This window comes from Dermacentor andersoni, chromosome 2 (genome assembly GCF_023375885.2).
Source record: "Dermacentor andersoni chromosome 2, qqDerAnde1_hic_scaffold, whole genome shotgun sequence".
Lineage (NCBI taxonomy): Eukaryota > Metazoa > Arthropoda > Arachnida > Ixodida > Ixodidae > Dermacentor > Dermacentor andersoni.
The window spans coordinates 52476431-52492700 of NC_092815.1; the positions used below are offsets into that span (position 1 = coordinate 52476431).

A 16270-nucleotide genomic window follows, 5' to 3' on the forward strand; every position below is an offset into this window, starting at 1 on the left:
ATTCCATTTTTTATCTGTTCCTTGCAGCTAAATCTACCAGCATGTATACTGGAAGAATAGGTGACACGGCAATGAAACATGCTTGTCAGTGTGCACCAAAACCAACACCTTAATGAAAAAAAAAAAAAAAAAAGAGGCCCCATAAATATAAAACTAACCTATCCTATGCACAGAAGCCACAACTAGTAGTTAGCCTTCGCATTAAAAAAGATGGCCAATAAGAAGTGTCAAAGGTGCCTATTTGGGCCCAGTGTTCACTGTGAAATTGGAGTACACAGAAACGCTGACATTTATAGTAATGATATGTGAGTGCGCTTTGTGTGTCATGCTTGAAGTACTACTGCAGTTAGAAAGCCAACCTACAAGCAAACTTACAACTTTACATTGTGCTTAAATAAGTTTACAACTGTGCTTAACATCATCATTAACATTAATTTTGAGCATTATTACATAATTCAATCACAATATCAGATGATTCGCAATGTTTGGCTTTATATGCCGACTAATTTATGTCCACTTAATGTAACAATGAATAATTGTGAGTACTTCAAGCAAAACCTTCACCATTCTATACCCTACAAGCTCCAAGAACCTACAACCAATCTGAAGAACAGTTATGATCTATCATTCCATCTTTGTAATTTATATGAGATGAGAGAAAGCAAATACGTACATCAATCATTGCTTATAAACAACAGAGTTGTAAGGAGTCTGCTCAAATTTGGTGTAAAGTGAGAGCCTACGCTTCAATTGGTGTTGCTACTATGTTTGTAGGCATACTTTTGAAGCAAGATTGAAGAGGCCCGCTACATTGAAAAATTTGGTGCCCAGCAAAAACACCAAGCGTTGTTTACGTCTTCTCCCTGGGAGGTGGAGATGTGATTATCTTGGGGGGAGCGCGATGGTGCGCGAACAACGACACTCGAACCGTAGAATTAGCACAGTGTCATCGACAACGGTGCACAGAAAAACTCTCATTTTGCAAACTTCACGGTTGCACACTTTGGGAAAAAATTGCCCAGTGATCATGAAAAGCCCCAAAGGCAAGATTTCAGTTTTCACAATCGCACTGCGTACCTACAATGAGCAGTTAATTGTTCTTGGAGCACAACGAACACAGCCACGGCATTTACACACACACACACACACACACACACACACACACACACGCACGCACGCACGCGCACACACACACACACACACACACACAGGCGCGCGCACACGCGCATGGATAAGGGATGGGCAAACGCCGCAGGAACAAACACAGCAAGCAACAGGCGAACTCCACACATACATGCATGTTCTCCGTAACAACCATAGCTGCTAATGCCGGAGGCCCTGTGTTGCACCGTTATTTTTCCTCTTGCCAGCAACAACGCCAGGCTGCAGCGACATATGGCACTGCAGTAGACTGGCGTGCTCCAGTACTCCCGGCTTTCATCGCAGAAAGAGGCACGTTTTTGCCTCTGGATGACACACTGCCCTATTATAGTATACCATAGGCGCGCTTCGAAAAATTGCAGATCTAGCAATTCCGCTGTGTTTGCAGCTGGTCTTATAAATGGATTGAGCTGCAGCGAGCCTGAGGATGCGGTCTTTTCGTAGGACTTTGACTCTGGGAATGACGACGACACAAGCCAGCCTGGAACATCGGCGGCCGTAGCCCGGCGCGCTAAACTGTGGTACGTGTACTTAAATTGTTGCAGGGAAATACATGTTCAATAAAAAATTTTGATATTTTTGGATATAGTGCCTATTCAAGGGAAATAAATTTTGTATATCTCATAATTTTTGTGACATTTTTTTCTCAGTAGATAGAAGCGTGTAATTACAAAGTATGTTCAATTTTATCCCACAATCTTGATTCTGGCAATTTATATACAGTAAAACCTCGTTAAACCGTACCCGCTTAAACAGTAGTTTCATTTTAAGAGCAGTAAAGTCAAATCCCCAACTCAGCGGCCATTGAACATAATGTGTTTTGTATCCGCATAAACCGTACCACCTTATTGCGTATGCATCGGTTAAAATGTAGCGTTTCCACTTTTCGTCGCGTAAACACAGCAGTGCGTAGTCTCCATCGGGCAGCCCTGCAGAACAACAAGCCTCAGAGATCGGAACGGCCTCCAAGCGCCCTGTGCGTTTGCGCGTGAAGCCACATCAACATCATTTCGACGCCGTGCCAAAGAGCGTTATGGCGTCGTGCAAGCGAGAACTTGCGTCATGCCGACGCTCGGATAAAAAAGACGCCGGGTGCTCGACACAGAAGAAAAATTTGACATCGTCCGTGCTATCGAACGTGACACGAAGAAGTCGGCACTGGCACGCGATAAGGATCTGCTGTTGCCTGCGGTGTGTGGCATTTGGAATGCGAAGAAGTTGCTCAGCAGCACTGCTGCGACCGTGAAGACATGTCGGCTACAAGGCTCGACTTTTCGCCATTGTTGCTGCTGTTGTTGCCAAAGTATCGACTAGCGACAGCAATGAGGACGACACGGAAAGGGACAGCACAGGCGATTCAGGCCTGACAGTGGCAGAAGCTGCGCGTTACCTACGTCAGCCTCATGAATGCAATCGTCGCAACGAGAATAGGGGCGCGATAATGTACCTCTATTCCAAACTCCGGCACCTAGCAACGAAAAAGGCGCCCCGGAACTTCTGCAGCACTACTGCGCGCGTGCACAGAGAATACGTAACGCCAACGAGGAATCTGCCGTGTGAGTGTTTGCTGAGAAGACAGGGTTGGCTGAAAAGCTGGCACGCAGTTTCAGTAAGTTTGAGGCCGCTGTCGTCGTGCTAGGCCACCGCGGCATCAAACGAAAATAACATTTTTGTCGCGTGAAGTGAATAAATACTGCATGTTTTTTTCCCTTTCATTGCACTCTCCCTGAGTTCCGTTTTCGACAGGTAAGTGGGCGATCTCATGCTATTTCGTTTAAACAGTACTACCGTTTAGTACATACTATTTCCGATCACCGGCCAACTACGGTTTAACCAGGTTTCACTGTATTTTTTTTATGACATACACTTCGTTAATAAAACATTTATGCGTTGAAAAGTGCATTCATACAGCTTTTTGTTTATGTATTACATAAAATACTCAGTGCAGTAGTTCCTTCAGAAGAAATAAATCTGGTGCAACCTACAAAAGACACCTATTTTCCCCATGGTATGGAAGGAGATAAGCTCCCCCCCCCCCCCCCCACACACACACTCCGGTCTGCCCCTCGTATGCGCTTGATTGCGTTACCGCGAGCTAGCTCCCCTCCCCTTGTTTCCCTTTGCTCGCGCAGGGACGTGGCACTCATGCGTGAGGCCACCATCGTTCTTTCTCACCCTCGCACACTTTCACTTGCACTTAAAGAGCACAAAGTGCACGGGGCGCGCTAGGATCTTATCGCACTTAGACTTTATAGGAACGTGATGCAACTTCACTTTGGGGGTCATTTCAGAGTTCCACTTGCAAGCAGCTGCTTGTAATTCAATCATTTGACCATCTGCGTCTGCGGAAGTTTCCATTTATTGTCTCAGCATTCCTTTGATGTGGAAGCGAAATTTCGTTATACTGAAATTGCACACAAATACCCTTCATTATATTTAGCTTCTAATTATATGGTGTCCTACAGACAAGAGGTTATGAAAAGTTAAATACTTCGTTATATAGAGAATTTCATTATATTAAAGTTCGCTATATCGAGGTTTAACTGTATTTTGACTTGCAGCAGGTGACGTGACTGACAAATATCAGTACAGCAGAGCATAAACATAAGCACACAATAACAAAGCACATGCACCCGACGCTTGAATGAATGAATGTGGTGTTTTATGGCGCAAGGGCCAAGTGTGGCCAAAGAGCGCCAGGCCGATGCTAATGTGTTCGCAACGAAGCTATGAATAACGAAGGTCAGATGTTACGGTGGCTGTAAAGGGGCCTAAAAACAGTCGCTCTAAAGTGCATAAAACCTATACAATTATGTCAATGGTTAATGGGCTGTACAATGGACACGAACTACACATTGTGAGATAATGATGATATAGTGAAATATCTCACAGATAAGCTTTTTGCAATAAGCACTATTGCCTTAACCCTTTGAGGGTCAAATTATTTTGAACAAAACCTTCCCAGGTGGTCAAATTACTTTATTGCGGATCTTGAATGTACAAAATGTATAAAGTCGGGAATAAATAGTAAAAAATAATTAGGAACAGTTTTTGGTGTCGGCATCACTCAGAACTGCAAAATGTTCAATAGTATTTCCGAGCGTTGTACTCCTTGAAACACGGGTCTACGCACAGCGCCTTATCGCAGTCTGCACACCTAAAATGCGTGTCTGTTCTCTTGGAGCGAGGAGTTGTGTTGGCGCACACATGAAATCTCTGCGTGCGGCTGCCTTGGCCAAGGGTCTGAGGCACCCTCTCGCGTAAGCGCGTTGCCGCGGAGAGCGAGAATACCTCGTGAGCGGTGGTGATAAACAAGCTAAGAGCAGCGCCAATCAAGATAGAAATCAACTTCCGCCGCCCCTGTGAGAGCGTGGCGACAAAGAGAAAAGCCACGTCTTGCGCGCCTCCGTTGCGATCATGCGGCGAAACTGAAACCTTAAAAGGGGCGTTGCCGCAGTCTGAGCGACGCGCTAATGCCAGCAATCAGCTCTGTTTATCTTTCCAAGAAGGTAGCACCAATTTCAAACACATCTTGTAAGTGTTAAGAGGTGGCAGCACCTCCCGGTGAGCACGTATCGTCATTATGGCGCGAAATTTCAAACGGAGGGTCGGAACCGTACCCGTACGGCGAAGACCTTGCGGGACAGAAAACCGCCGCCGTACATGTACGGCAAAAACCTTCAAAGGGTTAACAGAGCCCTTGGGATGCAAGGACCTGGAGGCACGTGCTACACAAGACTACCATCACAGTGGTATCGTTTAGAAAGAAAATGTGCTATGAATTTATGAGGCTAAAAACTTGCTAGTCGACATCGTTCAAGAAACCCAGAACTGCTTTGGCGTGAAAGAACGGTTCTGCACCAAGAAACATTGCTGGATGGAGAGGGGTGTGCTGGCGATATACAAGAGGAAAATGTCTCTTTCTCTCATGCACCCGACACTTTGCTCACTGGCTGTAGGCATTCTTGCTCACTTGAAGTTGGCTGATAAACTCCTCCAATGTGATGGCACCATCTTTGTGGTCGCCGTTGGCAGTGCCTTCATCCCACTGAGATGATGAAGACACCGACGATGACGAAGGACATTTCTCATCTTCCTCTTCTTCTGTCACGAGTTCAGGTGAAGCTGCTGCGACCCTTGTCTGCTCACCAGGCTCTTCCTGTGGGTGAACACACATATGGAAAGGTCACTAGATTCTATGACAACACAACCGAACCTCACTGCTACTTATAACGTAGGTGCATCCGACATGAAAATAGCTTCTTTATATCCTCTGTTTGTTATAAGCGTGCATGCTGATATTGGCTAATAAAAAAAAATTGCAAGCAGGTCTATGTGAGAGAAAAACACACACCTGCAAAGAGTCTCCTGTCGATTTTGACAGCCCGTCTGTGGTGATCTGTGACACGTCATCATGATCTTCATCATGATCATCAGCCTACTTTTATATCCACTGCAGTTTGAGGGCCTCTCCCTGCGATCTCCAACTTCCCCTGCCTTATGCTAGCTGATCCCAACTTGTGCCTTCAAATTTTGAAATTTCATCACCCCACCTAATTTTCTGCCATTCTCGACTGCACTTCTCTTCCCTTGGCACCCATTCCACACCACTAATGGTCGACCAGTTATCTGCTCTACGCGTTACATGGTCTGCCCAACTCGAATTCTTCTCTAGATACAACTAAAATATCAGCTATTCCCATTTATTTGCTCTCTGACCCAAACCGCTCTCTTCCTGTCTCTTTATATTACACCTAACATTTCTGGTTCCACTACTCTTTGCACGGTCGTTAAATTGTTATCGAGCTGCTTTGTTAACTTCCAAAGTGCCAAATAGACAACAGCAAATTATGTATGTACAGTAAAACCTCGTTAAACCGTACCCGCTTAAACAGTAGTTTCATTTTAAAAGTAGTAAAGTCAAATCCCCAACTCAGCGGCCATTGAACATAATGTGTTTTGTATCCGCATAAACCATACCAGCTTATTGCGTATGCATCGGTTAAAACGTAGCATTTCCACTTTTCGTCGCGCAAACATGGCAGTGCGTTGTCTCCATCGAGAGGCCCGGCAGAACAACAAGCCTCAGAGATCAGAACAATGGCCTCCAAGCACCCTGCGCATTTTTGCGTGAAGCCACATCAACATCCTTTCGGCGCCATGCCAGAGAGCGTTGTTATGGTGGCGTCGTGCAAGCGAGGACTCGTGTCATGCCGGAGCTCGGATAAAAATAAAGACGCCGAGTGCTCAGCATAGAAGAAAGCATAGAGAAATTAGTCTGTGCTATCGAACGTGACACGGAGAAGTCGGCTCTGGCACGCGACAGGGATCTGCTGTTGACTACGGTGTGTGGCATTTGGAATGCGAAGAAGTTGTGCTGCTGCGACCGCAAAGAGATGTCGGCTACGAGGTTCGACTTTTCGCCATCATTCCCTCTGTTGTTGCTGAAGTGTCGACTTGCGACAGTGATGAGGACGGCAAGGAAAGCGACAGCACGGGCGATTCAGGCCCGGCAGTGGCAGAAGCTGCGTGTTACGTCAGCCTCATGAATGCAATCGTCGCGACGAGAACAGCACCCGGCAATGAAAAAGGCGCACTGGGACTTCTGCAGCACTACTGCGCGCGTGCACGGAGAATATGTAACGCCAACGAGGAATCTGCCATGCCAGTGTTTGCCGAGAAGAGGGGGCTGGCTGAAAAGCTGGCATGCAGCTTCAGTAAGTTTGAGGCCGCTGTTGTGCTAGGCTGCCGCGGCATCAAACGAAAATAACACTTTTTTCGCGCGAAGTGAATAAATACTGCATGTTTTTTTCTCCCTTTCATGGCACTCTCTCCGAGTTATGTTTTCGGCAGGTAAGTGGGCGATCTCATGCTAACTCGGTTAAACAGTACGACCGTTTAGTACATACTTTTTCCGAGCTCCAGCCAACTACGGTTTAACGAGGTTTCACTGTACTTTGCACTGTCATCAAAATGTAGCTGTGATCTGTGTGATCCCGCAGGCTCAGCACACTGGCTTGCCAAATGTAGGCCAGCCTAGCCAAGATATTGGACAAAATGCATCTGTGTGTTCAGAATGCGCCGTTTCAAGTTGCTCTTGCTGAGTACCTGACATTTTTGCTACCAAAATACAAATTATGAACTGCAAGTCAACAAATTATTGATTTGCTGTAATTGGTACTCTCTCGGATCAAGCACTTTCACTTTCAATGTAATGAAGAATACTTACTTAAACAAAGCATGGCCAACAAATCTTGAGATTAACTTTTTTATATTTGCTAATTTGTTACATCCATGTTTGTTATACAGTTAAACCTCGATATAACGAAGTAGGTAAAATTGGCAATTTGCTTCGTTATATTGAAATTTCGTCGCATTGAAATTCAACGTTTTATGCAAATTAGTAGTCGATCGATTTTGCTAGCACCAAAAGTGGCTGCAGAATTTTCTGAATTATGGAGCAACCGAAAAAAAGCAAATTTGAATGAGAAAACAATTCATTTTGGTGAATTTGGGAGTCGGCGACGAATGATACGCGGCAATATATTCAGATCTGCGGTACGAATTAAGCGAAGCCAGCCACACTTTCTTGTGCACTACGCCCCCGCAGCTGATAGCGTTGCCCGCAGAGAGACGACGCTATCATGAAAAGCGCTGGCAGCAGGGAGTGAATGCTTTGTCTCCCTCTCGCTCCAATGGGTCTGGTCGCCGAAACTTGTGATTACACAACCTCTAGCTTACATGATTACACAACCTAGATAGCTTACATGATGCCGGCCCGTCTTGCCGCGCCCGCTCTTTGCATACTCTCACCCGCGCTTACAGCCATGTGCAGCCATGGCTGAGACGCGCGCCAAAAACCGAAGTACGCCCCAACCGGTCCCCTCTCGCGCGCTTGATCACGTTAGCTCACGAGGGAAGGCGACACTCGGGAAGCCACCATCTTTCCTGTCTCACCCTTGCACACCTTCACTCCCACCTAAATCACGAAGTGCGCGGGACGCAATAGCATCTTATAGCACTTGGACTTTATATGGAACATGATGTGGCTCCACTTCAGAGGTCACTCATGTCATACCGTATGTGATTTGAGAGGTGCATTTGCAAGCAGTCGCTTGTCATTCAAGAGACGCTGGCATCGTCGTCGAGAGCACTCGCACCTCGCGTCGGATCCGCCAATTTTCACCCCTCGTGCTCGTTCTTTTGTCCATATCCGGACAGTTTCTTCACGAGTGGGTGAAGCAAGTCGTCAGGACCATTTCTGTAGCAATCTTATACTAATACTTGCCTGGGGTGGCCCAGCAGAGCTTTAGAAAGCCCCTGACCTAGGTGCGTCGACCTAGGCCTCTCCGGCCTAGCTCGAGTGCGGCCGCCTGCACGCCAGCGCGCAGACAACGGGGCAATTACCCGGCCACCCGTCGCGACCTCGCCACCCATCTCCCGGCTGCCCACCGCCATGGAGAACGCGGTCTAAGGAGAGGAGGTGAACCCCGAAGAACTTTTGTATGCTTCCTGGAAGACGGCAGGTCTCCGCACCCAAGAGCAACGCCGCGCAGCGTTGCGCCTCATCGCCGCCTACGCAGCTAAATCGCCGCAATCGAAGCAGGCAAGTGTTTCGCCTCCTCAGCCCTGCCGTCACGCTCCGCTCCCTTGCCTCCCGGCCAACAGCTTCACGTCGTCAGCCGCTCCAAAACCCCCGTCGACCTCACCAAGCTCCAGCCTTGGCATTTATACACTGCCTTGTTGCAAGCAGTGAGCCTGCAAGACCTCCCGCCCGCATCTTGCGACACGGTGCGGATCCACCCGGTCAACAACACCTTTATGCTCAGCGTCGCGGAATCGGCTCGCACTCAAGCCTACCTCCACATCACCTCCCTCATGGTGTCTGGCACCACTTTCACCATCCACCTCTACACCCCACCGTCGGACGACGCCCTACGTTCGATGATTTCACGGATGAAGCCATCCTTGACGATCTCCAGGCAAGCAATCCTGCCCTTTCTATTGTGGGTGCCCGCCGTACGGGCAAGACTCCCCACATCTTGGTCACCCTCACGGACCCCAAACTACCCTGGTGGATCTTCCACCATGGAGTCCACCTTCGCCTCCTCCCTTTCCACAACAAGGTGGAGGCCTGTTTCAACTGCCGTTCGACTGGCCACCAAACCGATGTGTGCCCCAAGCCACAGCAGGACAGGTGCCGTCGTTGTGGCGACACTCACCCCCACCGCTTGAGGGCACGCCCCCCACTTGCACCCCCCGCTGCATCGTCTGCAACGGGAATCACTCCACGCATAGCTCCAACTGTAAGCACCGCTACGTGCAATGCCCGTAACCCCCGAAGCAAGCAGCACACGGTCCTCCGCCGCCTCCACCCTCCAAGTCGACCACTGACTTCCCGCCCCTCGCCCCGGCGGCGCCCAAACGAGCCTCTAAGCCCACCTAGTCGACATGGTCCTGCGCCCCCCCCCCCCCCCCCCCGGTGCTCCCTCGTCATCCTCCTCGCCGCAGGTCTTCGCTCTGCAGCAAGAGAACGCCTCCCTACGACAGCAACTCACTGCACAAACCGCTCAACTTGCGGCACAGAAGACCCAAATTGACTCCTTCCAAGCCCAACTGCGAGCTCTTGAAGAGAAGCTCGAGGCAGCCATCACGCTCCCATCCTGTCTGCCCTCCTCAATCGCCTCCTCCTCTGACATGGATGTTCACACTTCCAAAGGAGGTACTACCAGGATTGCTGCAAACAATCCTGGCATCTCCTCCGCCACCTCCTCGACCCTGCTTCTGCCAAGTCAGTCGCTCGGCAATAATTACTGCGTGTTGTCCGGGCCTACCCCGGCGACACTCCGTCGCTGATAGCAGACCTGGCCGCCAAATACCTCCAACTGCCACTCACTGGCACCTCTTCTCCCCCTCTCATGTCCTACTCCGGTGCCCCCAAACCCGAACTAGACGCCGATATCATGGAAGCTGAAGTGTACGCAGCGCTACACAAGCTCCGCACCACCTCTGCCCCCGGTCCAGATCGCATTTCCAACAAACTTCTCAGTAATCTTGACGCCCCTTCGGTCGTTGCCCTCACTTCGTTCCTGAATGAGTGCTGGCACTCCGGCAACCTCCCTCAGTCGTGGAAACACGCTCGCGTGGCTTTCATCCCGAAGCCGGGCAAGAAACTCACAATCGAGAACCTCCGGCCCATCTCACTCACTCTGTGCGTCGGCAAGCTCATGGAGCACGTCGTCCTAACTCGCTTGCAAACGTACATGGATGCTCACCACCTCTTTCCCCACACTATGATTGGTTTCTGCCCCCCCCCCCCCTCTCCACACAAGACGTCCTCTTGCAACTCCACCACGACCTTCTCAATCCACCCACCTTCTCGGACACTAAGGCTCTCCTTAGCCTTGACCTTCACAAGGCGTTCCACCACGTCTCCCAATTGGCTATTCTTACCAAACTCGCCACCATCAACCCCGGCTCTCGCACCTACCACTACATTTGCTCCTTCCTCACAGCCCGCATGGCCGAAATCATCGTGGGAGATCTCTGGTCTCCCACGTATGCGCTTGGATCTCGTGGTACCCCTTAGGGCGTCGTCTTGTCGCCTTTCCTTTTCAATCTCGCCCTTCGCTCACTTCCCGACAAGCTCGACCGTATCCCCGATCTCAAACACACCCTGTACGCGGATGACGTAACTCTTTGGGTCACGTCTGGCACATTGAGCAGACGTTGAAACGCACAACTGACGTCGTCACAAGTCACGTGCACATGGCCAGTTTCGCTTGCTCGGCGGCCAAATCGGCCCTCCTCCTCATGCGGCCCCCGACCGGCGTCCCCACAAGACGCCTCACCCCACCATCACAATTCACGCCAATTCCACTCCCATTCCTGTCGTCTCGCATCTCCGCATGCTTGGGCTGATAGTACAGTCCAACCGCCATAATACTCACCATTGACCAGCTCTTGCTTTCAGTTCAGCAAACCGCACGCATGCTCGCTCGTGTCCGAGCGCAGCGCATGGGCTTGCGCGAACATGATCTCCTCCGCCTAGTTGACGCTTTCGTCATTTCCAATCTCACATACGGCCTTCCTTATACTTGTCTTCTCAAATCAGAATGCGACAAGGTCGACGTCCTCATCCGCCAGGCATACAAGACTGCCCTCGGCCTTGCCCCCAACGCGTCCACGGCACGTCTCCTCCACCTGGGAGTCCACAACACGCTCGAAGAACTAATCGAAGCTCACCGCACCGCTCAGGTGCAACGCCTTCATCGTTCGCCAACCGGTCGCTACATCCTCTCTTCCATCGGTCATGAGACCTCTTCCCACCCGCCAGACCTGGTCTCACTACCGCATGCTCTTCGGGCAACCTTCTCCATCAAGCCGGTACCCAAGAATATGCTCGCGGGACACCACGACGCCCGTCACCAAGCCCGTGCGCCCATGCTTCATGCCAAGTACGCTGACCACCCGGCCATCGCCTACGTGGATGCGGCCCGATACGCCTCGCCCGGGGACGCCTTGGCAGTCATCTTCGTCTCGCCCTCCTCGGCGCCCTCAGGGCCGACAATCATGGCTGCCACTGTTCGAACGCCCTACGTCGTCGAGGCTGAGGAGGCGACCATCGCTTTAGCCACCACCTCGACCGACGCCAGCGTCATACTCTCCAAGCACGCCATCTGCAATTTCGCCCAAGGTCTTGTCTTGCCTACCACCTTACGGCTCCTTCACCCACTCCTACAGGAGGACGAACCGTGTCACATTGAACTGGTCTGGGTCCCTGCCCACTCGGGTCACCTCGGCAACGAGTCGGCTCACCAACACGCTCGAGGATTCGTCGACCGAGCGGTGGGCCCCTCCACGTCGACGCCTCGGTGCCGGAGCCCCTTGTCACCTACCACGACATTGCCCAGCACTATCGCCTCGAACGGTACGCCTACCCACCCCCACATGGCAGTCTTCCCAAGCGGTCCGAGATCGCCTGGCATCGCCTCCAGACCCACACCATTCTGTGCCCCCTAGTGTATTCGCACATCCACCCTGGTGTCATTGATCCACGCTGCTGCCTGTGCGGCAATGTTGCCTCGTTGAACCACATCCTCTGGGGCTGCCCGGAAGACCCCCGCCCGCCGAACAATGGGAGGCCCTTCTCTCCAGCACCGACCGAGACATCCAGACACGGGTCCTGGCACGAGCTGAAGACGCCATCATGAAGCACAGCCTGGCAGCCTACGTAGCTTAGCCTCCCTTATCCCTTATCCCTTCTAATAATAAAGTTGACACTCATTCACTTGTCATTCAACTATTTGACCATCTGTGTCCGCAGAATTTTCCATTTATTGTCTCAGAATTCCTTTGTGACGGAAGCGAAATTTTGTTACATTTAAATTGCATACAAACACACTTCTTTAACCCTTTCATGGTCAATGACGTGAATACACAGCGCCGCGAACAAAGCCCAAAATGGTCGATGCCGTATATTTATGGTACCGTCTGTACGTTTAAAAAGTGTGCCAATTTCCTAATTCTTTCTTTTCTGTCATGTGCTGCCAATATGTGGGAATACAGGAAATCTCTTTCTTGCGCCTCCCTCTCTCTGTTTTCGTTGCATGGTTTGTTTTAGAGCTAATTTGCTCCAGCGCATATATATACTACCTCTCGCGCGCTGGTGCGTGTGTGGGCGGAGGTTTTGTTTTTGTTCCATGGGCAGTTTCGGCTTCTTGTGCTCGCGAAACTGATGGCTATCTCGTTGCTAATTGCTCAAAGGGTGACCGCCTGTTTCTCGCTCGTTTAGTGCTCACAAGGATGCACAACGGAAGGATGCCACCGTCCATGCGTTTCCTTTTCTTTTCTTTTTTGGAGATGCGCGATAACTAATTGCACCTGGTTGGCGATAAGATGAAGATTAGCGGAAGTTTCTCACACATTTTGCTTTTTTGACTTGCACACAACCGCACAGTTTTCTTGAGTGCGTTCACCTATGCAGTTCGATTACGCTATGGGTGTAAATATTAGTGTAAGAGCAGGAACATTTGAGACTGCAAAATATTCTCGTGTGCACATTTTCTAAGCCTTGAACTATGTGTATAAGAATGCATCAAATTTTTAATTCTTATAAGTTTATTTCCTTTTTTTTATTGTTATTCATGAAGAAGCAGTACATATATACCAATGCAAAATATTTTTTTCTCACTTTACGGTCACCCTGGAAAAGCTACGGTAATTTTTTTTGAAACGGGTCCCTCAGAAGAATTGGAATCTGCAAAAAAAAAAAAATCGGCCCTGGGCAGTAGCATATGACAAAAAAAATCAACCCTGAAAGGTTTAAATTGATGTTCTATATATATGATGTTCTATGCACAAGACGTTATGAAAAGTTAAATGCTTTGTTATATCGAGAATTTCGTTATACTGAAGTTTGTTATATCGAGGTTTAACTCTATTGAGGTTCAACTGTCCTACGTCAAACTTGCGCACAAAGGTGTATTTGCAGGAGGCAAGTACAATGGTGTGATGCACAAAACACACAAAAAGAACATGAAATTGAAAGGATGCTCACCAAAATGCAATCAGCAACAGCACACAACAATATGAGCCATTTAGAGCCCTATAGAAAGTTCTGTGGGCACTGAAGGAACTGTGCCATGACAAGGCATTATTCAATGTTTACTACGGCTTGTGCCATTGAAGTCCACAGGATGCTTGAAGTAGGTGCGTTAGATGCGTCAGTCAGGCCTTTGTACTAGCCGTCACTAGAGTGTCACTAGTTGTATAAATTCCAGGTGCCTTTGTCATTAAAAATAAAGCATGTCTCAATTAAAAAAAAAGGGAGATAGAAAAAGCTATTGCGAGTGTAAAGTACCATCCATTTTTCTTTCTTTTCGCCTTCACTGTGTCATGATGCCCAATTAAATTACGGATGGCATTCCACACTTCTTGAATGAAGCTTGAAGGGGGGGGGGGGGGGGGGGGAGAAAGCTTGTTCTTGTAGTGCACACTTCACTCACTTTTGCTGCGGTAGTTTTGACAGGCTCCTTGATGACTTCAACTTCCTTCTCACGTTCCTCGCAGTTATGTTTCTCTTGGACGGAGTTTTGAGTTTTGATGGCTGCAGGCTGCGCCGCAGAAGAGGCCTCTTCTTCCTCCTCTTCTGTCACCTCCCCTGCTACAACATCATTTTCGACGGACTCTGCAGGATTGGTCGGAAGCACGGCCGGTGGTACTGGCACCTCGCTTGACAAGTTGTACCTGCATGAGAATGGACGATTGCTATTTAAACTGACTGCTTTAGCTCTGCAATCCTCCAATAATCACCATCACTATAGTTACCATCACCTAAACATCACACCTTATTTTGCCCGAACGGACACTTTTAAATACAGTTCATTTCCCTGTGTAATCGAGTAATGGAATCCTTTGCCTGGTCCTACTCGTTCTCTTCCTTTAAACTTATTCTTGGCGGCCATCGAATAGTTTTGGTTTGTGTTGGTTCGTATTGTTCGTATTGCTTGTATTACTCACTATTTTCATTTCTCTGCCTTTCACACCCACTCCTGCAATAGCCCGCTCGGGCTGCAGTATGTACAAATAAATAAATAAATAAATAAATAAATAAATAAACAAATAAATAAATAAATAAATACTAGTCATAGATTATGAGTAGAGGGCAGATATTTGGGCACTAAAAGTGTGGGATTTAGGTGTCAGGCACCTAAAGCCTTATTTTAGGCACTGTAGAGGCCAAAACAGGCGTACTAATTTTTTACAAACTGTGACGTGTTTTCTGTAATAAATGCTCATTGCCAATATTCATGAATAGAAACCTGAAGTAGCGTTCACTTGTGAGCTAGCAACCTTTCTGTACAAGCCATTGATTTCAGAGCTTTACTGGTGCCCAAGAGGTTGCTTTTTGTCAACCCGCATACTGTAACCAACATGTTTAATACATCTCTTCTGACACAATAAGCAGGAAGGTAACATTTATTAGCCACGCTTTCATGTTTACAATCTTATCAGGTGAAGCAAGCATGAAAAACGCAAAAGACGCCAGGAAAGCTGCTAAGCGGTTAATGAGAAAAGCTAAAATTTGTGTATAATGAATAGAAGCTGATAAACATTCCAGGAAGAAGCATTGAATATTGTGTGCTTAGAAATCTTATTAAAACCTATCATTACAAAACATGATCTCTAGGTCTTGAAGTTCAAGATTCTGCCTCTTTGCCCTCACAGTGAGGTTGTATGACCTTTCTTTTATAGGCACCACCATATTGCGCAGGCGGTCGTGCATCAAGGGCAGCTAGCAAGCTGGTTTGGGTGAGCACTCTGTGTTGTATGCCAGGTATACACTCGGCAGTAATTTCTAGTGGTTATTTCACGGTCACGCGGCCTATTTAGTATAATGTGATGTCTTCTACGTGGGAAACGGTGCTTGGAGACGTACTGAAATCATATGAGTCGGCCAGGCTGGGGTGTCTTTGCATTTAGGCGGGCGGAGCACCCAGCCCGATGTGTGCGCACATGTTTGAACCTACAATCAGCCTCGGTTATCAGTTGTGCATTTCTGTCAAATTGTCTCACTAATGTGACCTTAATGCATCAATCTCACTGTGATGCTAAGCTGTGGTTTAGCCGCAATGAGTAGCTACGAAACATATGACAATCCTAACAGCGTAAGTATCATTCTGCTGGGAAATAAGTGGTGCTCTTTATTTTCACAAGTGTTTAAGTTGTTATTTGCAGATACATTGACTACCTCATTTACTGGATGAAGTTTCCGCCCACGAACAAAATAGTTTTGTTTAGTAATAGCAGCATAAAGTGCAGTCACACCTGTCAAGTGACCAGCTGGGAACAGCGCAAGTGTCCGAAGCAGTGGTACGTGCTGGATTATAGATTCCCGTAACAATATGTTAGTTTTATATAGGGCATAGTCTGAACATGCGGCATGGACATGTTAGGTCTTAGTGCGGTGTTAAGCATTTTGCCTTCCCCATTTTTTTTTTTCTTCTGTCCTGTTTGTCCCGTACCCTACGATGCACTCAGCCATTTCACGGAAATTGTGTCCTCACAAACAGCCTTAGGATTCTCTTTATGCGGTCCCCTTTGGATA

At 48.4% G+C, this 16270-nt stretch overlaps 1 protein-coding gene across 2 annotated transcripts in view; it reads right to left on the bottom strand.

Moving 5' to 3' along the window:
• Ptpmeg2 (Protein tyrosine phosphatase Meg2) overlaps nt 1-16270 on the bottom strand; it is a 64691-nt gene that overhangs the window by 14797 nt on the left and 33624 nt on the right. For both annotated transcript variants that reach the window (XM_050189333.3, XM_072286403.1), the window contains exons 8-9: nt 14169-14409; nt 5135-5320 (exon numbers count right to left, since the gene is read on the bottom strand). In XM_050189333.3, coding sequence (XP_050045290.1) covers nt 5135-5320; nt 14169-14409 — 427 coding nt within the window. The remainder of the gene's footprint in view (nt 1-5134; nt 5321-14168; nt 14410-16270) is intronic.